A 22932-nucleotide genomic window follows, 5' to 3' on the forward strand; every position below is an offset into this window, starting at 1 on the left:
TAAATGAAACAATTTAAAATCTCATGCGTCATTTCCTGAAAGCTGTTTTAAGCCCCGACTTTATATCAGAGTAATAATTTTCAAAGTGAATGCACACAGCAATACGAAAACCATGTGACTGTAAATTGATTTAAAATACATCAGAGCTGAAACCGATACAGATCAGTAGTGTGACTGAGTGAGTTTGAATAAAAAAGCTCTAACTCTAAGTTTGAGTTGGACAGTAAAAACATATGAGTTAGTGAGTAGGAAACCTTGATTCTAGACTCCACAATGAAACATCACCTGGTTCAGCAAACCAATCTAGAGAGGATCCCTGACACTAACAAAGCACTCACCAGCTGCAGAATATCCTCATCTTTGGGCATGATGGAGAGTTCCAGAGCATCTTCACTGCAGAAGAGAAATGGAATTGAAGAATAAGAAGATTAGAGGTGAAAAGAAGCTCTCTGTCCACCACTCAGTATCGTGCGGGGGGGGGGGGGGCAGGACCAGTGTCCCCTCACAGTTTTTGTCTGCAATTCCTGTTATCCCTGATACTTAGCCATAGTGTTAGGGCAGAGAAGTGCTGGACTCCAACAACATCTGGAGGGCAAAGGTTCCCAACATCTGTAGCAACTACCCCTATTGCCAGAAAGTGATGTTATCAGGAGAAGTTTTTAGATCAGACATATAGGGTCCTACTCAGCATAAAAAGCAAGGAACGCGCATTTCACCATAATTTAAAGTAATCAAAGTGCTACACAGTACAATCTACAGATTGCCTTTGCCTCTGCCTTCCAAAAAATCATTAAGTCCAGGGTCCAAAGTGATGACCTAAGTGCATGTCTGGTCTTAAAGCATCCCAGCTCCTATGCACATGCAGGTCCTTTCTCAAAACCATTAGAAGGGCACCTGGGCTTTGGATGAGATATTGCCATGTACCATAGAGTACTCTCCATGAGCAGGACATGTGCAAGTCGTCCTACTTCCTCTAGCAACTCAATGGCATTGCTGCTATGCCGCCTTCTTTTCACTCTGCCCCTCAATCAACTCATTATGAGTCAAAGGGTATATTAGAAGCAAACAGACATAAAACCCTTACAGGAAGGGGGCAGGATTATGTCCAAATATGCATGGCCCTAGTTGATAGGTATTGAGCATGAGAAGTATTGAGCTTGTAGTTCAACAACATATTGAGGGCTACAGAACCCCCATTCCTGCCTGAAAGGATGTGGGGTGTTGGGTTTTTGTTTGTTTGTTTGTTTAATGAAAAGTAGTCTCAGATATTTTCCTACTCAAAAATAACTTTGTTACTGGTTTTGTGTGTGAGTGTGTTCATATAATGGCCGAAAGGCTATAACATAACTCACAGTGGGGAATTGCCACTAATTAACGAGTAACCATTTTGATTCTTCATTGGGCATCAGTCAAGTCAATGCCTTGACACACAACTAAGAATCATTTTTTTTTAAAAAAAGGAGGGGGTTGGGAAGACACACAACCAAGAATCCAAGTGATGACCTGTTAATCAGCAGTAATTTCCCACAGCAAATTATGCCATTATCTGTTCATAGCCATAACTGTACAAAGGATTTGGCTGATATTTAGCTTTATGGGGCACAGCTCACTGATAAGTCCTATTGTCTCCCCTTGCTCTCATCGTTTCAGAGGCAACTGAACAGACATTCTCAATTTCTTGGCCTTTTAACTTTTCTAGAACAGAAAAGGAGACAATGGAAATGCTTATTAGCTAGCTTTCCATATAACATAGGGACGTCAGCTGCAACTTTTTTCTAATTTGTGTTTGTTTGCTTGAAATATGGGTCTCATACTTAAGTCTAAATGCCCTCAGAGAGCCTAACAATTAAAGCAGTAAAATCAAGAAAGCAAAATAACAATCAATCAAACTAAAACAACATGAGTAATAAAATCAGAGCATTTACAAGTTAGTTTTTGGTTGACATCTCTAAGTATCTTCCAGCAACTTAGCTGCGGGCCACAATATCTGAAGAATTCTCAGAGATGCAATCTTTGTGGGAAAATTAGAGGCAGCACCAGACCAAAAAAATAAAAAAATACAAAATACAAAAAAAATTAAAATGCCACAAATGGGACACAAGAAGGCCCTCTCAATTGCTGTTAAGAAAAGGATTTCCATGAATGGTCTCAGATGCACCAGCAGACTCTTACAGGGGAAAAATGTGTGCCTTTAGATACCAGATCCTGAGGCAGATAAGAACTTCAACATACCAAGTCAGATTAAACTCCCATGTACCTCAGTATAGTTTATTCTGACTAGGCACAGGAAGTCCTTCCCAGCAAGCTCTGCTACTAGTAGCCTTTTTAACTGGAAATGCCAGCAACCGAGTCCCTGCCCTAACGAATGAAATGACGTCACATCACATGCTGTTTACTAGAGGTTACCAAGGAAATGCATGGGTTAGACATGAGTCAGGGGCAGTCTGTTGTCTTCCAAGACTTCCAGACTGAGGCTGAAATTACAACCAGGGATATCCTGGCTCGCAGCCCACACTCAGCCACCTCAGTACAAACAATGCATTTGATGAGCAGTCCAAAACAGTTAACAGCAATTTAATTAACTTGGCACACTGATGAGAAAGAATGCCCCACCTTTTCCCTGAGACCTGGCTATACTATCCTCTTATCTCCTACGCTAAGCTCTCTTTTCACCTTTACTTATTTATTTTACCTTAGATGGAAAAAGTCAACCACTTCTTTCCTTCAAAGATGGATTCCCACCCCCAAAATCCAGCAGGTGGGTCTGGGATTTCATGTCAGCCAGACTTCTGTTGTTCCTGCTGTTGTTTTTGTTGTTTCCAGTTTTAATTTCCTCCATGAGCTATGAGTTAAATGCGAACAAGACCACAAACAAGAAAGAGGGAGGGATATGGTCCATACCCAACATTTCATTGGTCCCTGAAATATCCTGAAGAGCAGTATTTTTCATTGATTTTTGCAGCTTGTCTGGTGAGTTGTTCTCTCTCTCTTTCCGAGGCTTCTAGAACAGGCTTTTTATGTATATATAGTTCCTAGCTGGATTGATTTCACTCTGCACGTTCCCGCTTGCTATATTTAGGTTCCCTGCTCAGGTCAGTTTGCCTCCCCATGTCCCAAATGCAATTCTGAAAGCTAATTAGATGTGGAGTTCAATGTCACATAACAAAACAAGGGAAGGCAATGTCTTTCATCAGGTCATTTTCTCTTTGGGTCAAGGACACACCAAGTTTTAAAATGTTGAATGCAGAGCTGCTGGTAGGCTAAGGCACAGATCCATTTTTGTAAGCACCTCAGAGCATGTACATGTACACATCCAAAACTGTTGTCACATGTAGGAAAAAAAATTACATGTTACATTTCTGAATGACCAGAATCTACCGTCAGGGGTGAAACTATACATGGCGAGAAATACAGAGTAGCATGTTTTTTTTTTAAAATGTGCCTTCCATATTTGTTTATTTCTTAAAAGGAAAAGAAAGTATTCCATGTCTTAACATCACCACACTCTGCATTTGTCCGCTCTCTCAAAACCCCATCAAAAGCTACCAATGATATTGACCACAGATGGGATGAGTGAGAAGCTGACACAGGGATGCTGTTCCCGGTGGATTTCATAAGGTGTAGCCCTTTTCAAAGAGTATGCAGGACAAAAGCGCACAGTTCAGATTACTATCATCTAAAAGTCCCTGACATGTTAAGTGCTGTATGGAGATGGGGGGCGGGGAAAGAATCACAGTTTTATAGTCTTATAAGGCACAATACAAAAGAAAAAGACAGTGAAGAGGTGTGATGTACCAATTAAATTCTGATATAGTTCAATAGCACCACCAATACTATCTGGGATTTCACAGACTCAAAAGTAAACCCTGAATAGGTAGACATCATTCGTTTTTCCTCCAAATAAACATCCTGAAAATAATATTTTATTTACAAAAAACAGATAGGCAGGACTACTTAGCTCTATTATAGTCAGAAGTTCCAAACAGTTAAGCTGATGGAAGCAGGATCTAAATAATTTTTCCCTGGCTATTTAGATCACTAACTTCAGAAACTTAGTTCTCCTCACTTCTAGATACCACTAAGTAAGTGGCCAGCTTTCAGAGTTCCAAAAATACATGAGATTCCACCTGTATTTGAGATTCCACAAATACATGAGATTCCACCTTCTGGTCCTCTGGAAAGATCTAATAAGGGGCCTAATGACTCGTTCCTTATTTATTTTACCTCAGGTAGAAAAAGTCAACTGATTCTTTCCTCCCAAAATGGATTCCTCCTTTCCTCCCCCATCCCAAATTCTCTGAATTTCATGGCAACTGGGCTCTTTCAGTTGACTTTGCATCCTCCTTGCAAAAAATTCTTCATATACTCTGAAAGAAGGTAACAAAAGAATTCTTCTAGAGGAGCACATGCACAGAAGCTGTTCTGTCCATTGGGAAAGCCCTCGTCCCACCCTGGATCTGTAACAGGAGGGAAGCTAACAAATAGAGGCACTAATTCTTTACAAGCTGCATAACTGAAATGGTAGTGAACAGCTGGAATGGCCACTAAGGAGAGGGGGGGAAATGGCAGTTGGTCCCAGACAACCCAGTGAAGGGAGGGGTTCTTCCTCACAGAAATGGCTACAGGCAAATATGGTTCAAGGACACAAGAAGCCAAAGAGTGCTTTGGCCCAGCCAGACATGACTAGCTTGATGATCAAAACAACAGAAGATAAGGATGAGGCAGAAAAAGTAGAAGCTGCAGAAAACATGACAGATGGAATCAAAACAAAACCACAAACTGGAGTAAAGACATAAGGTTGTGAGGGATACTATGGCAAGAAGGAGCCAATTAGGAGTACAATTAAATCATCAAAGCAGCGTCTGAGGTCAGACAGAACTCTTCAAGGGACAATTTCCTTCCCCACAGAAATATGTGATTTGAAGAGCAGAACATACATTTGTTAAATAAATTTTAAAAATGGAAAGATACAGAAACACATAAACACTCATATCCAGCCAGAAACAAGCTTGGAAAGACTATGATCTTAAGCCAGAACCAGGTTTTAGTTATGATACAAAGCAAGTACAATTTTAAGATATCTGGACTTATGAACAACAGTCACACCCCAGCTCTGACTCCTGATGGTGCAATGTCTACATAATAAAACTGGTATCCCAGCAATGACTGTGAGAGACAAGATAGATAATGAGACCAACTCACCAGTTCTGTATGAGGCCAATAACTTGTGAGTAGGTTTTCCCAATTATGCTTTCACCATTCACTTTGACAAGACGGTCACCTGCACAAATGGACAAGAAACTGAGAAAATACAAGAAACACAAATACAAATGGGTAGCAAATCATTCGGATAATGCTTGTTAAGGTTTCACCGAGTACTGAAAATAGGGAGCAGGGTGAGGAGAAGATGTGTCTTTTTAAATGGCATAAGCATTTATAATAGATAAGAAATCCTGGTTATGACCTATAAAGCCATATGCGCCCTGGGTCAGGATATCTGAAGGACCATATCACATGAGCCTGCTTGGTTTTACGTTCCTCAGGATAGGCCTGTCTTTTTATCCTACCACCTTCAAAGACATGTTTTGTGAGAACACAAGAGAGGGACTTCCTAATAGCTGTTCCCAGCCTATGGAAGTCCATTCCAAAGAAGGCTAGGGTAAAACCCCCTGATGCCCTTCCTCTGGCCAGCAAAATCATTTCTACTTAGGCAGGCCTTTGGCGACAGACTGATGAGGAAATGTCTGGTACCCATTTTGTGTTGCATATCTTCCTTTGTGTTGTGTTCTTAAAGGGCTTTCAAACCATGTCAATGCAGTGCATCTTTCAATGTGATAATTCATTTTGTCGTCGTTCGTCGTTTAGTTGGTTACTCGTGTCTGACTCTTTGTGACCACCTGGACCAGAGTACGCCAGGCCCTCCTATCTTCCACTGCCTCCCAGAGTTGTGTCAAATTCATGTTGGTTGCTTCGATGACACTGTCCAACCATCTTATCTTCTGTCGTCCCCTTCTCCTCTTGCCTTCACACTTTCCCAACATCAAGGTCTTTTCCAAGGAGTCTTCTCTTCTCATGAGATGGCCAAAGTACTGGAACCTCAGCTTCAGGATCTGTCCTTCCAGTGAGCACTCAGGGTTGATTTCCTTCAAAATGGATAGGTTTGTTTTCCTTGCAGTCCAGGGGATTCTCAAGAGTCTCCTCCAGCACCACAATTCAAAGGCATCAATTCTTCAGCGGTCAGCTTTCTTTATGGTCCAGCTCTCACTTCCATACATAACTACAGGAAAAACCATAGCTTTAACTATTCGGACTTTTGTTGGCAAGGTGATGTCTCTGCTTTTTAAGATGCTGTCAAAGTTTGTGATTGCTTTCCTCCCAAGAAGCAGGTGTCTTTTAATTTCGTGGCTGCTGTCTCCATCTGCAGTGATCATGGAGCCCAAGGAAGTAAAATCTGTCACTGCCTCCATATCTTCCCCTTCTATTTCCCAGGAGGTGATGGGACCAGTGGCCATGATCTTCGTTTTTTTGATGTTCAGGTTCAGACCATTTTTTGCACTCTCCTCTTTCACCCTCATTACAAGGTTCCTTAATTCCTCCTCACTTTCTGCCATCAGAGTGGTATCATCTGCATATCGGAGGTTGTTGATATTTCTTCCGGCAATCTTAATTCCGGTTTGGGATTCCTCCAGTCCAGCCTTTCGCATGATGTATTCTGCACATAAGTTAAATAAGCAGGGAGACAATATACAGCCTTGTCGTACTCCTTTCCCAATTTTGAATCAATCATTTGTTCCATATCCAGTTCTGTTGCTTCCTGTCCCACATATAGGTTTCTCAGGAGATAGATAAGGTGGTCAGGCGCTCCCATTTCTTTAAGGACTTGTCATAGTTCACTGTGGTCCACACAGTCAAAGGCTTTTGCATAGTCAATGAAGCAGAAGTAGATATTTTTCTGGAACTCTCTGGCTTTCTCCATAGTCCAGCGCATGTTAGCAATTTGGTCTCTAGTTCCTCTGCCCCTTGGGAATCCAGCTTATACTTCTGGGAGTTCTCGTTCCACATACTGCTGAAGCCTGCTTTGGAGGATTTTGAGCATAACCTTGCTAGCATGTGAAATGAGTGCAATTGTACAGTAGTTGGAGCATTCTTTGACACATTAATACTAAATGATAATTCATTTAGTATTATTTTAATACTGTATTTATTGTAGCCTTTCAGGTTAATCAGTTTGTTAGTTCATGTTGTAAGCTATCTAAATTGCTACAAGGGGGGAAATTAGGGGGAAATAATTAATTAAGTCCTTTTATTAAAGAAATAGAGAACTATGCAGTGTTCCATGTTAATATAAATATTTTAGACTCTATGATAAGATGAACCACACCAAAAAAATTCATATTTTTAATATAAATGTACCTCACAAGAGTGACTAACAAACAGAACTAGTTAAGCAAAACATGTTGGCTTCTGCCTTCTTCAGTTCTAGTTAAATTATGCTGTCAGCAATTATATTTATATTTATTAAATGTAAATAATTAGAAATAGGATTATGGCTGTTTTTGTAATTTAATTTCTCTCTACAAATCCCCGGAAAAGCCAAATAACTATAATGGACAGCAGTGCTTCATGATTCAGAAGAAATACTACTACCCCCACTACAGCTAGTGCTTAGCATTAATACTGTGGGTTTGGTTTTTTAAAGCATTTCTTTAAGAGAGGTTTTTTTTTCCCAAGTGTTTGCTTAAGGTCTTGTATTGAATTTGTATTAGAGGATAGATTTGGACTAAGCACCTCCTGGTTAATAAATTACAGGTTTAGGATTAATAGCAGGCTCTGTCTTTCCTGGAGCATTCCTTCATTCAATAGTAAATTTCACTTGGATCGTGACTGTACTGACATCCAAATCATTCTGATTCAGATTTGAACTGGATTGATTCAAAGCCTCCTTTGGCTTGAAAAGCTTTGTTGGCAACTAAATGGAAAAATAAAATAATCCAGAACAGCTTCAATGCAAGTGTCTTCACTGCTCCTGTTCAATACACATTCACAAACTCCCTTCTTCGTCTATTGTCTTTGCCACCTTTTGTCCACTCCCAGTGTAGGAGAAATTTATTTATTAAAGTTCCCCAACAACATTAGTGGTTGTTGTATAACAGAAAGATTAAGGGGGGAAAAAAAAGAGAGAGAGAGAATTCAACCCTCTTAGTTAGCTCTAATTCGTCAGGGTTGCGTATATGTTTTTTTAAAAAAGTTTTTTTACAGGTGCCTCAGTGCTAATTTGATATAACAATACGACAGGTGTGATGAAAACACAGACTACAGGTCTCATGCTTTAAATGATATGCAAAATGTTTACAAGAGCTTGTGGAGATTTTGAAGCATATGAAGCTAAGTAGATAAATTGGCCCTTGGAAAGACCTAGTATAGCCAGTAATCCTAGAAAGTAATCGGGAATTGAATGTAAATAAATATTTCCAACATTGCAGTGACCAAGTGATGCAGTGCTAGGATAGATAATTCTAAAATTAAATTACATTGAATTAATTCTGGGGATGAAAACAAGAGCGCTTGTAGGGATAGGGTGGATGTTCCCACGGACACAGAGAACAGACTCTACTTAAGACATCATCTTTAACACCACCCTGCAGAGACATTTTGTTTTTTGACATCACCACAAGCAATCACACATGCCTGAACCATGTAAATATATTCACTTTCAAAAGGAGGGAAAAAGTACAAATTAGGAAGAAAAAAGGCCAGCTGATTCCTATTGAGCAGCACATTGTGCAGTAAGCAGCAAATACTGCTAATCTAACTGTGCCACTCCCAGAATAATTCTCATACTGCCTGGTAATATAGTTACTTACTTAGTCCATCCAGTTTCTGAAATTTGGCCAAGTTCATCTTGAATATTTTCCTATATTTTTAAGTTCAGTTTTAAGGTCTAGAAACTTATTTTAAAATAATCAACTGCCCCAACATTCTCAGAGTGTTAAATTATTGGCGTTTTGCTTTTATAAAGCAGAAATGATACAATCTTAGTCCCTAGTCCCTTCTGATTTGATTATTTTACATTTCCTAATTTAAAAAAAAACAGATTACTCTATGTGTCTTTCCAATATTACTGTCTTGCTGATTTAACTAAACCACAGGACAGTCACTAACAGGCTAAATAAGCCATCCTAAATATATAACTGTTTGGCAAACTAAGATTCCTTTGTATTCGTGAAGGATTTCACGGCCGGGATTTAATGTCCTCTGAAGATGCCGGCCACAGAGACTGGAGAAACATTAGGAAGAACAACCTTCAGAACACAGCCAAAGAGCCCAAAAAATCCACAACAACCATAAGATTCCTTTATTTTTGGTGCTGGAGCATGGCTAAGGGCTAGTATAAGTTTCAGCAATGGAAGGACAACTGATGGACAATTTATACACTTCACAGGTTAGCTGAGTCCTCATAGGCAGGTCAAGATCTCTGGGGAACAGCTACAAAAATTGCAAGCCATGCATAGTGCATATCAACAGAACAGCAGGGCACATACACAAGCGATTACATACACACAACGCTCATCATTGATTCGACTAGACACAAGGAGAAAACCTGGCCAACAGATAACCACAGGTAGAAATTCCAAGGAGAACAGTCTCCTGGTTCTCCTACAGGTATTATTAAGAAAGCAACTTTAAAAAGAAAAATGAAGCCCCTTTTCTCACCTGTCCTTAGGCCAGCTTGGTGAGCTGGCCCATCTTCCTTCACACTTTTCACAAAAATGGTGTCCATGGGTTCAAGACGATTTCGCGGGGGACCTATGTGAAGGGAAAGAAAGATGGAGACAGGAATCTTGATGTCTCACATACTTATTTCCATGGTCTTTGTGGTACAGATATTCATGACTGTGGAAGTAGAATCATAACATATTCGGAAAATTGGTTTGGGAAGTTGACTATGTGATGAATGGGCCCAAGAACTATCTATCTATACCTAGGACCAACCTGGAAAGTTAGCATGCAATGGCACAATCCAAATGGTGAAGAGCTTTGTGGACTCATGGCTATTCAAAGTCCCCAGAGCTGTTGAAACTGCAAGCCCCCGTGCTTGCCCCCTTAAGGAAGACTGTATACAGTTCCCAGGAGAGCCAAGAGATTCCTGTCAAGGACAAAGAGCAGTGATGTGTTCCGACGGCATCAGATCTGCTCAGCTCAAAATCCTGCCTCAAGGCACTGGAGTCACAGGCCTGTCCTTCAGATGAGGAAGAAAGGAGGCAATAGCATTATTAACTGCAACTTCGCAGTTTTCAAATTATGCCACCTTCCAGCTACCTTGGAAGAAAGAAATCATGCACCTACCTTTCAAAGTCTAACACCCAGATGTACCAGTTAATGTCTCAAGACCATCATACACATGGTTGGAAGCCATAATGGATTAGAGTATAGAATAGGGGCAGCCCTACCATTAGGCACAAAAAAGGCAACTGCCTCAGGCAGCAGATATTGTGTGTCATCAAAGACCAGGAAATTGTTAGTTATTGATTTCTTACTGTTGCACTGTTATTTAGAGACAGGCATGAACTGCCAGTTCAGATGGCTGAATAGGTGTTCCATAGTTAAGCACTTTACTCCTTCTAGCTGGGGTCACCTCAGAAGCAGTCCCTGGAAGAGGCAAGGCAGGGACACTGCTTCTGAGTGGATGCCCACCAGAGGAGTGGGGAGCCAAACTGCAGAACACCTCTTTGGCTGTCTACCTAACCAGCAGTTTGCACCCATCTCTATTGTTATTACTAGGTAGGGAAGAATTGCTTCAGAAATTTTCTGCCTCAGATGCCAAAATAATGTGGCCGTTTTTGGATAACATTTATACTGCCCAAGGTGTGTATTGTTGTCCCACCTTAGGCAGAAAAGAGTCCTGACCAGTACAGAATGTGGTTAATATCAAAGCAGAACAGGACAATGATATGCTATTGTACTGGAACTTTTTAAAAAACCCAAACCAAAAACTATAGATCTGGATATTAGTAGCCCATCTTTCACATTAGACGAAAGTTAGATACAAATTATGGGGTCAAACTTTGGAATCAAACAATACATTGGCTTTTAAAGAAAATAAAAATTAAGCACTGGGAACCCAAATCAGATATAAATCCCAGCACGAGCAGGTTACTGAAACTTAGTTTCCAAGTTTCTTAGTTTCTAGTTAAAAACAACAACAAAAGTGCTGAGCTGGAAAACAAGGTACTTCCACTTTCAGAAAAAGTCCCACAGAAAAATTAGCATTCTCAGAAGCCTCCTGGAAGCACTAACTGGCTGCATTTCATGTACACCATATTTTAATGCAGACGCGCCTTGTTCAGATAATAACCTTATATGGCCATATAGAACCTGGGTAGCATGGGAGGACAGCATTGCTCCAAGATGATTGGGAGATAGCAGTGTGGAGTCCCAAGGAGTTATCTGCTCCATTTTAAAATACAGTGTAGCTTTGAGCCTTTGACTTCTCTTTAGGCTAGGAGTTAGCAACCTGAAGACCTCTGACATTTTGGACTTCCAATTCCATAATCTCTGACTAGTGTTCATGCTGGACAAGGTTTATGGGTACGACAGTTCAAAACATCTGTACAGCACTAGGTTCATATTTAGGCCACTTTTGGAGATAACATTTTTCTTGCTTGTAGATCTACAACAACACTCTGCAACATAATCATAGTTTTGCCAATAGCTAGAAGAGATTCAGAGCTGTTTCCAAGTTCCAGGCATAGATTGCTTCATGCAGCAGCAACAGGTTGTCGGCCAGGCCCAAGATGCTTCAGCAGAAGAGGAAGGGGACACCAATGCTTTTCAAAAAAGGTTCGGCATTTTAATCATGCATGTGTGACTGGTGAGCCAAGAACTAAAATAGCCAATGAACTGCACTGAAGGCTAATAATTAGTGACAGGACAGAGAAGCCTAAGGAAAGGAGAGGAGAAGAAAAGTGGGCATGATGGCATAGTATATACGCCTTCCTCACTTGGGAGGGGGGTGGACTTCTAAGGAAAGGAGGTGGCACAGTACTACAAATGGGTCACGTATTCACTGTTAGCAGTACTGATTTGCTAGCAGTAGGACAGAGAGGCAGACTTGCCACCTCTCAATGTTTCTGTATCAGCTGGGAGAGAACTATTTATTTTCCACAGACTGCAATGAATTATGAATAATTTGTGTGAACATCAGAGAATTTAGAGGTGACCTTCCATCTCCAGTGTCTTTTGAGGAACCCACTCCTCCACTCCAACTTTAGAGGTGGATTAAAAACATCCTCGTTTCTTCAACTGCACACAATGGGTGAAGGATACCCCATCCAAACAATCTCTAAAGGTGGTTGTGCCCTGTTCACGTGAGCACAGACCTACTGTTTTTAAAATAAAGATGAAGACACAGTAGATTATAATTCACTGTTAGATCATGGGTTCAGTTTGTGGTGAACAACCCAGTCACCTGTTGCTTAACACAGATCGGCTCATACTGTACCTCTCTATCCAACGGCCATGCCTAGTAATAAGGTAATAGAAACAAAGCTACATACCTGTTCTGTTTCCATTTTCTTCCTCCTGTAAAAGACAGAGAGTGTGTGAGAGAGTAGTTCTGAACAAACCATGATGTGTGCTCATAAAAAAAAAGAACAGGAAGGGACAAGATGTTCACTCCTTTTGTTACTAACTGTTTTCCTTTCCGGCGTGCTAAACTACAAACTTTAGCATACTGAACTACATTTCTTATTGTAGGAGAAGAGATGTGGGAACTCACATATTTTACCCTGCATGGCAAGTGGAGGTAAACTGACTGTTGATTCTGAGAGAAAAAAAGTCGAAGGTTTAAAACTGCCCCCCAGTGGATGTTTTGTTTCATTTTTTCCTTTTTTTAAATGTCTGGGAAGGCTTCACGGACTGCTGCAAAACGGACTGTTCAACTATTACTTGGGAACACAAAGCAATATGAGCAGACGTCCTATTTTCTGTTAATTCTCCGTGCAATTTTAATAAAACAACCCCTCATACAAATTTAAATACTTTTCTAACTTTTTTCCCCATAGATCAAAAGGCCCAAAAGATCAGTCTAGAACAGATTGAACTTGCAAAACCATAGTTATTGCTTCTGTTGAAAAACACAACATTATCTTCATATCACCATGGTTTAGTGGTCTGAGTATTGTCTGGGAATTGGGAGATGCCAGTTTTAGTCCCTGCTGAGCCATGAAATTCAAAGGGTGACTTTAGGCAATCGTTCTCCCTCAGCCTGACCTTCCCCACAGGGTTGTTTTGATGATAAAGTGAGGAAGAGGAGAGTCATATATGCCACATTGAGTTCATTGAATAGAAGGCAGAATATTTATCATTTCCGGAAGAGGATTCTCAATTAAATTGCTGTTTTTGTAAAAGCTGTGCCTCTTTTTTTAATCATACTAATGAATGTTCTAGACCTAATGTAGAACTGATCTTTGTCCTCCGTCAGTAACTCAATGGAAAGATATCTAAGTCTCATACGAGGTACAGTATATAAACATATATTTGGCATTCTATACTCCTCATTTTTTTGATGAACCTATATTACTTTTGTTTTTCCTTTTTTATTACATTCAGTAACTGTTTCTGTATTTATTAAGCCCAAGAAGATCCTACTTATACGGACAGACCTTCACTCAATACGGCTAATGCAAATTAAAATGAACACTTCCCCTCAATTAAAAATTTTATTATATAACATATTGGTTGGAAATAATGCAAAAATGTTTAAAGCCTGACAACAACATTGATAAATCTGTTCTTTTATGTAGAAAACCTATAACTGCTATTCTTTATTAGTGATAGAACCAATCTGTCAATTTTTTTCACTTTCTTCATTTTTTTCAATTTCTTCAGTAGTTTGCAATTTTTTTACAATTTCTATTCTATAAAAAAGTTCTATTATTCTATAATGTCCATTCTATAAAAATGCACATCTTCATATAACCTACTCCACATATATAAATATTTGTACAATTTTGCTTAAACAAAAAATATTTTTTGCACTCCCAAAACATAGTAGCTTAGGAAGCATGAATTCAAGAATTTCCATTAAAATGTGAATCAAAATTTCTTTCACATCTACTCATAGGATTTTTTCTTTAAACTTACTTCAATTGCTTCTGCTACATCTGTGTTGATTTTGCAAAGCCTTACGGTGCATTTTCAGTTTATCAAATGTAGTATGGAGCTATGGCATGCAATTGTGGCAGAAAGATTATATGCAGCTTCCAGCCAGAAGAGAGATAAGAAGACAGTGATCAAGACAGAGGATTCTCAGGAGATAAAGATCCTCACACGTAGAATACAGGGATCAGGATTAAGCCAAGAGAATCTCTGAGCAGGTATTGGTGACCTGGACACCAGAGAGGGTATCAGCACTAAAAGGCCGGTAGTCATCTTTGCTGAGAGTATGATTTTAAAAAAAAAGGTTATGGTGAAATCAAGCTCCAATGCTTTGTATGGAACAAATAATCAAGCAATGGACATAAGAGCAATTATAGCGTGAAGGCTAGTTTTTCCACCACTATTCTACATGTAATGCACATGCACCAATTATGAACTTATTTACCATGATTTTATTTTGCCTTTTTTCCACTGAGCTCAAGATAGCATGTGTGGTTCTCTTTATCCTCATAACATAATTTTAAGGACAGTGGCAGTCCTACATTTTTTATGCTTGAACATAGGGACCCCTTTGCAACCAGCAATGAAGTTTGGGTAACCACTGTTATCTTCTTCAGTGGGGTTGTTCCCACTTCTGGAGCCTCTCTGGGATTAGGGACCCTGAAACTGAAGCTTCATTCATTTCATAATAGATCTGCTCCTGTGTGAGGATAGTAAGATGGAGAATAACTGGCTCAAGCTTACCCAATGAGTTTCATGGTCCAGTGAGTACATGTTCTAGAACTTCCCAAGACTTAATCCAACTATCTTAACAACTTGATAACACGAATATATGAAGCTGCCTAGTGTTGAGTTTGGCTGTTGGCTGATCCTATCACAGTACTATCCATTACTGATTACCCTGTTTCCCTGAAAATAAAACTTAACCTGAAAATAAGCCCTAGTATAATTTTTCAGGATGCTTGTAATATAAGCCCTACCCCCAAAATAAGCCCCAGTTAAGTGAAACCACCCCCTCCACCATTGTAAAATAAAACATCCCCTGAAAATAAGCCCTAATGCATTTTGGGAGCAAAAAATAATATAAGACCCTGTCTTATTTTTCGGGAAACATAGTAGTAGCTATCCTAAATCTCATGCAGGAGGCTTTTCAAGTTCTGCTGTTTTCAGAGTTTAGAAGCATTTATTGAAGAAACTAACATGTTGACATTGTTCTTGGTAGTGCGTTCAAACTTCTTACCATTAGTCATTACTCACTACTGTAAAGTAGCATGTTGTACTGCTTATTAGCGATGTATTACTAACCTGTCCATTTGTAAGTCATTTTTGTTTTTAAAAAGTGAATACAGAACATGTTACAAGAGTGTATAAAAACATTCCGCAAAGTGTTCCGTCATCATGGCCATTCCACGATGCACCACAATGTACTGCCATGTCATGATGTACTACCACCAACAAAAAATTATTCGTCCTCCATGTTATAAGCTGGCACCATGAAAGGAAAAGGGGTTAATATTAAGACGCAAATAATTAATGATATTAGCAATGCTGATGCAGGCTTCTACTTATTCAATTAGGCTCATTCAGGGCTCTTCATCCTTTGAAACAAGAGGCCCTGCAGATAGACTCCTGACTTGGAGTAACTTATGGATTATCAAGATAGATGTATGAGGAACTGTGGTTCCTCACTTTGTTTTCTTTGTGTAAAAGGTGCCCAGAGAAGTTGCCTCGTGTCCTTATTCTGCCTCAAAAAGGATACTTTTTAAAGATGTGGAAAGGCTCCAGGTCCAGTCCCATTCCTGCCCTGACCTTCTCGTACAAGAGAAGAGTAGAAGAGAAGAAGGAAGATTGTATGAGGCATTCCATAGCTATGTTGAGCTCTTGCCTCCTGTTGATTTGCTCAACTCCTATCCACTGATGGAAATGGAACACCAATCCATGTGGCAGGTGTTCAGAACCAGAAGTGGGTGAAGAACAGTCAGATACTGTAGATCATCATCATCATTATCATGTGCCATCAAGCCAATTCTCATTTATGGCGACCCTTTCCAGGGTTTCCCAGGTAGAGAATACCACTCCCTTCTTCTGGGGGCATCAGGAGACTGCGCAGCTTGCTCAAGGTTACGCAGGTTGACTCTGCTTCACAGGAGGCACAGTGGGGAATCAAATTCCCAGCCTCTGGTTCTGCAACCAGATACTTAAACCACTGAGCTATCTAGTCGAATAGATAGCCTGAGAGTATTTTCCTCCTCCTCTTTTCTAGATTTATATGTACTTACAGGCTTCCTTTCTCCAGTGATGCATCTTGCTTTTTCCTTCTCCTAGCTAGAGGCAGGCAGATCAATGTAAACTCTCCATAATGACTCAGCTGAACTGCAGATAGGGATGCCAGCTTTATGGGCTTCTGTAACCAAATTTAGGGCTCTTTCCCTTGTACTACCGCAAACTGGTTTATGTATCTGGCTGTGTAGTCAGAGGTTGGGAATTCCATTCCCCACTGTGCCTCCTGCAAGTACAGCCAACCTGTGTGGCCTTGGGCAAGCTGCATAGTGCCAAGGCACTCCAGAAGAAGGGAATATTTAACCACTTCTGAGTATTCTCTACCTAGAAAACCCTAAAAAGGACCACCGTGTCAGAATTGACTTGAAGATACATGGTTATTGTTATCATTATTGCTCCAGGCTGGTTTTTTCTGAAGTAGTAAATCTAAGTTTCCTTATTTTTGTTGAATTACTGGTTTCCTGAGTAATTCCTCCAATATAGGCTTATACTGACCCCATTACTATACAAATACTGTACCAAATATTCTGACATCCACATGAGCATAAACAATGGTAGGAAATTTGTTAAGTAGAAGCTGTTAGTGTCTTACTCCATTCCTTGCACATGTTGTTTTTACTTTCCTACCACAGAAACTCATGTGTAATCTTACTTTGCATTACACATTCTTTCATGCACCTGGACATGAATCTCCACCTCTGGGACTACAGGATGAGAATCACTTCTGGAAAAAAGAAAAGATTCTCTTTCCCAGGCCCTCATGTCACTGCATTCCCTTGGCTGTCATACAGGATTGAAGTAAAAACACCCTCCTGCAATCCTATTTAACTGACTGGCCTCCTTGGAGCATTAGATCTTGTCAACTCCCATCAAGCTATAGTGAAGACAAAATCTCAAGGACAGTCCCGCCAGCCGAAATGCAGTCACACACAAAACCTCATGTACACATGGGCATGCCCTGGATAATAATTAAGGTGCTAAATATAGCTCTGTTTGGGGTTTCTGACGATTTCCAGCGAGACAAAGTCTAGCTGCTGAAGGATGGAGCAAGTGCTGGCGGCGGCGGGGAGGGGGGGGCAAGAGAAAGAGACTTTTTTAGGTTTTGTGGGAACGTTCAGAGAAGTATTTCTCTGGTTAGATGCAACTATTTGACAACAGAACCTATGTTGGGCACCACATAGAACAGGGTAGAGAGAGACCAGACATCACTCTTCCAGCACGAATGGTACACTGCCAAGTTGATTCAGACTCTTTCGAGGGTTTTTAAAGGTAAAGAATACTCAGAAGTAGTTTACCATTCCCTTCATCTGGGAACAGCCTGGTCTACTGTGGCCTATACGTTCCCCCCACTATAAAAGAATGTTGCCTTCCCCATGGAATTTGTAGCTGGGCTTACTTGCTGGTTTAACATACTGTTATTTAATCTACAAACTCATATCTGCAATATGCTGACTTTGAACTCTTGTGGGTGTGATCTACAGAGACTATTTTGATATGGATGATATTGGGGCAGGTATTGTATAGATGGTTATAAAAACATCAGAACATGATACTTGTCATGAGAATGGCTGATGGTCTGGATTCCAAAAGATCTCCTGTATGGAGAATTAGTGCAGGAAAATCGCCCCAGAGGGAGACCACAGCTGCGGTACAAGGATATCTGCAAGCAGGATCTGAAGGCCTTAGGAATGGACCTCAACAGATGGGAAACCTTGACACCTGAGCATTCAGCCTGCAGGAAGGCGGTACAGCATGGCCTATCCCAATTTGAAGAGATCCTTGTTCAACATGCCAAGGCAAAGAGGCAGTCCCGAAACCAGCAAAATCAGGGAGCTAGACAGGGGACAGATTGTATTTGTCTTCAGTGTGGAAGGGATTGTCACTCTCGAACTGGCCTTCTCGGGCACACCAGACACTGTTCCAAGACCTCCATACAGAGCACGATACCATAGTCTTTCAAGACTGAAGGATGCTACTGATACTTGGCAGTGATACACCTGTGCTCTCCAGTTCTTCTTGTACACTTGTAGCTCAGTTTTTTTCTCTTAAAGGATTTCTTTTTTAAAAATTGAGGAATTTTTAAATTATGTTGTAAACTGCCCAGAGAGTGTCATAGCACTATGGGATGGTATATTAGCTGAAATAACACCAACAACAATGTAACTCTCCCATCAAGAATCCTTCTGAAGAGTATAATAAGATGGCATAGCTGGAGAGCTACCCAAAAGCTCTCACAACCAATCTGCAATTTTTTAAAGATTTACCCTTGAGGAGACAGGGCAAATGAAGGGAGATTTGGCAGTATTCGGTGGTAGAGGCCTCTGCAAAATCAGCACTTCCTGTAAGGACTTACTGGAGACCTGTCAGTGTGGCAGTTTACAGTGTAAAGTAAAAATCATTTAATCCTCAATACCTTTTCTTGGTATACTTTGCAAGCTGCAATTCCAGGGAGTCCATCAGAGCTTTCTACTATTGTATCAAACTGAAAATCCTAGATTTCCTAAGGAGGAACTGAAAGATTTAAAGTGGTTATCACACTGGTATTACTGTGTAATACAGATGTGCTTTAGATACACCAAAGTGGAGATTGCACTATAAATTCCATTACTAAAGATCCTCCCAGCATTAATACGTATTCTGTGCAAGTGTGCAAGTGTCCATCACTTCCCCATCATTCAACGAAACAGATGGGGAGAAGAGCCAGAAAGAGGGAATTGAAGATTGCCTGGCTCTAAGACAAGTCTGTTCCAATCCAACTAGACTTTGTTAGTTCACTACTAATCCCATAAAGGGCTAGGGGCAAACTGCTGAATTCAAGCTTCCCATGTAGGGATCCTGGCATCAGAACTGGATGGGATAAGATGTGAAACCCATTTAATGAAAAAAATCCATATGTCAGCCTCAAGGGCAGTTCTAAGCAGGGCAAGTAAGAGACAGCCATCCCATCCTGTTTCTCCCTAATATTTCTCCCATGTCCACCAAAACGGGCTACAGTGACAAATGCCTTAGTGACATCCTATCTAGATTACTGCAATATGCTCTATGTGCGCGTGCCATGAACAGTGTTCAGAAATTTCAGAAGCTTCGAAATACAGCAGCCACACTGCTGAACAGTGCTGGTTACAGGGAGTACACAACTCCCCTACTACAATAGTTATACTGACTGTCAGTCTGTTTTGGGCCCAATTCAAATTGCTAGTTATAACATACACAGCCCTATATACCGTATTTTTCGCTCCATGAGACGCACCTTTCCATAAGACGCACCGATTTTTAAGGAGAAGAAAACAGGAAAATATAATCTGTTTTCTTCGCTCCATAAGATGCACAGACTTTCCACCCACCTGTTTTGTGGGGAAAAAGTGCGTCTTATGATGCGAAAAATACGGTAACTTCGGTCCATGTTTCCTGGCCTTTAAGATCTAGGCAGACTTTTCTCTGAGTGCCACCACCCTGATCAGCTCATTTGATGAGAATGAGAGAGGGGGTCTTCCATGGCTGCTTCTGGCTATGAAATACACTTCTTGAAAAGCCAGATTGGCCCCCTTCCCTTGTTCTTTTGCTGGCAGGCAAAGAGCTTTCTTAATAGGCTTTTCTTCAACTCAGACATTGTGCAATGCTGCAATTACCAAAGTGATGGGACTATGCTTTTAAGTGTCCCTAAATAGTGGGTTTTTAAATATTATTATTTGTTTAAATGTGGTTTTATGTAATACTGTACCCTTGTGTTTTTTTAATTATTGTTTTTGTGTTGTTCTAATTGACTGTGAGCTACATTGAATCCCCTATGAGGAAAATGGTGGCATATTAAACAAAAAAAAAAACCTTCCCATTTTCATCTGTATCAATGTTGTTGTTGAAATCATCAAACCTTCCACTTGGGACACATCTAAAATCGTGAACTGCACGTGATAATTCTCACACATCAAAAATGACATTCCTGCCAAACAATCACAACAACCCACTTTTCCCAGCACAAGGACGTCAATTTTTTCAAACTGAAGCCAAAAGAGTGGCAATGGAGGATGTTTTGAACTCTCATTGGTTATACAGTTACTGCATGTAACTTCTCTATCAACTGGAAACTTCAGTGTTTTGCCAGCAGAGGGCAAGTTTTCCTTTCTGAGGCTGTTCCCAGGCAGAATGATCCTCCCTACGACAAAACTTCCAGGTGAAACTTAACTGCCCTTAGTTGTGACCTTCTCAGGTTGTCTTTCTTCATACCCTGCCACTAAGTCATTGTCTTGGATTCTCAGTTCCTGGTTCTGGATTCTGTGTAATACACCGACAGCCCAGCTATTTCTTGATCTCCACCCAACCCTAGCTTTGATACATTTTGCAAGTTACTGCCTTTGTCCTGGACTGTCTTACTAGTTCTTGACCTCATCTGTTTCCTGCTTGCCCTCATTTTCCTATCTCGCTGAAACTACGAAGACTACAGGTTTTCAATGGAGCTATGATTTCTATGAAGTCTTGCATCTAAGAGCTGCCATATTTCAGTCTGTGAATTCGGATGACCTAATTTTCACATGATGTGGATATGTAGAACTGCATCAAGAAAATATTACTCCCCTCAGCATGTAGGATAACTGACTGCGCAGCCAACCAATACAAGGAGAAACATAAAAGTGGCCTCTATATCTTTTGCTTACTGGGCCAAAGATAGGATGGAAGGTCAGACATGATGTGCAGTGCTGGATAGTTCACTTGTTTAGGCATCTAGATGCACAGCCTGAGGCTGGGAGTTTGATTCCCCACTTTGCCTCCTTGACAGAAACTGGACTTGATGATCCATAGGATCCCTTCCTGTTCTGCAGTTTTAAGATGATGTTGTTGATGATGATCTGAAATTGCAAGACAATCTTCAACTGATATTATATGACAGATACAAGTTTTAACTAAAAACCTATCAGTTAAATATCATAGTGGGTATGCTGTTTCTAATGTTGCTAGTTTGCAGCTCTGATGGTGTTATTTCAGAGATCTGCAGCTGATTTTAATAAAATCATATTTTATAAAATTGTGCAGCATTGTTCCTAACGTTCCAATGACTATGGGAACCACTGAAGTGTGATTCATCCATACTCAAGGTACTTCTATTGCCAGGTTCCTGTGTTATGTTATTTTTTTCAGTTGCGTATCTCCCAACTCTGGAATTTCCAGGAATTGCAATGTCAATTATTCAGACATTTCTTCATCTATTACTGTTATGTCTGGTATATTATGCACAAGGTGCCTGTCTGTTTGAATCCAAAACTCCTACAAGATCTTAATTTGGTCATTTTCTCACATCATCCCTACCCAATGTTCCCCCAGATTCTTAGATGCTGGAAGATTAGAGTTTACAACTCTGTTGTGTCTAGCTTTGCAGTGTGCCTGCACAATCTTTGAACATTCACATATGAGGTTTGACACAGTTTTATCTTTTTCTTGGCAGAACTGACATTTGCTATTTACACTAATTCCTTGAATTTTAGCTTTCATGACATTAGATTGGAGTGCTTGTTCTCACGCAGCAAAGATCAAGTCTTTGGTTTCTTTCTTGATGGTCCCCCAGATTTGAACATGCCCAAGTTAAGCTATTACCATGTTTTCCACCAATATTTCTCTGATATCGCCCATGCAGTGGTTAGGTTTTCCAGCTTTTAATTTATCTTCAAACGGTTGTTTCCTATGTTCAACCTTTGTTTCTGTTACAGTATTTTCAAAATGTTTTCCATTATCACTACATTAGGTAATTTTTCTTTACTTCTATTAATATAATCATTTAAATTCTTTTTCTTCCTCTTCTCCCTGTTTTAATTGCAGTAACCCACAACCTTCAATTTTCTGCATTAATTTGTCCATATCACTTTTTGAATGTAGTACATGATGCATGTTCATTAATTTCTGCATTTTGGGATCCAATTTTTCTAATTCACGTTGAGTTCAATTTATTATTCCATCTGTGTATCTAATTACTGGAACTGCTTTTATATTTATGGGTTTGGTTGTGTTTTAACCATTTAACATGTTTTTTTAAAAAAATTCCAGTCTTTTGATGCATTCCCTTTGTGTTCAAATATTTAACTTTCGTGTGCTGGAGATTATCTGCTTCTAGTATTCCAAGATACTGATAACTGTCATCAATTAATGATAATTTTATGATATCACCTTTTTAAAAACTTTCTCCCATTTAGTTTTTGGATTTTGCCACATTGTATGGTGAGAACTGCATATTTGCGAAGTCAGAATTTCATCTGAGTATCTTTGCTAAATATTTGCATTGTATTTAACAGTGATTCTACCTCAGTAGGGCTTTTTACATATAGTTTTATGTCATCCATATATAACAGATTATTGATTTTCCTGCTTGAAATATGGTAGCCCAATCCAGTTTTATTTAAAATAATTGACAAGAGGATTAGTGAAATGTTAAACAGTAACAGTAACAAACAATCCCCTTGAAATATTCCTTTTGTAATGTTAACTTCTCCAATTTCTTCACCATAA

The 22932-nt window shown here is 39.9% G+C and overlaps 1 protein-coding gene across 7 annotated transcripts in view; it reads right to left on the reverse strand.

Annotated features, from left to right (window-relative positions):
• Positions 1 to 22932, reverse strand: part of ARHGAP23 (Rho GTPase activating protein 23) — a 204832-nt gene that overhangs the window by 54721 nt on the left and 127179 nt on the right. For all 7 annotated transcript variants that reach the window (XM_020785530.3, XM_020785528.3, XM_020785529.3 and 4 more), the window contains exons 3-6: positions 12558 to 12582; positions 9715 to 9807; positions 5203 to 5281; positions 339 to 393 (exon numbers count right to left, since the gene is read on the reverse strand). In XM_020785530.3, coding sequence (XP_020641189.3) covers positions 339 to 393; positions 5203 to 5281; positions 9715 to 9807; positions 12558 to 12582 — 252 coding nt within the window. The remainder of the gene's footprint in view (positions 1 to 338; positions 394 to 5202; positions 5282 to 9714; positions 9808 to 12557; positions 12583 to 22932) is intronic.

Source organism: Pogona vitticeps, chromosome 6, assembly GCF_051106095.1.
Source record: "Pogona vitticeps strain Pit_001003342236 chromosome 6, PviZW2.1, whole genome shotgun sequence".
Taxonomy (NCBI): Eukaryota; Metazoa; Chordata; class Lepidosauria; order Squamata; family Agamidae; genus Pogona; species Pogona vitticeps.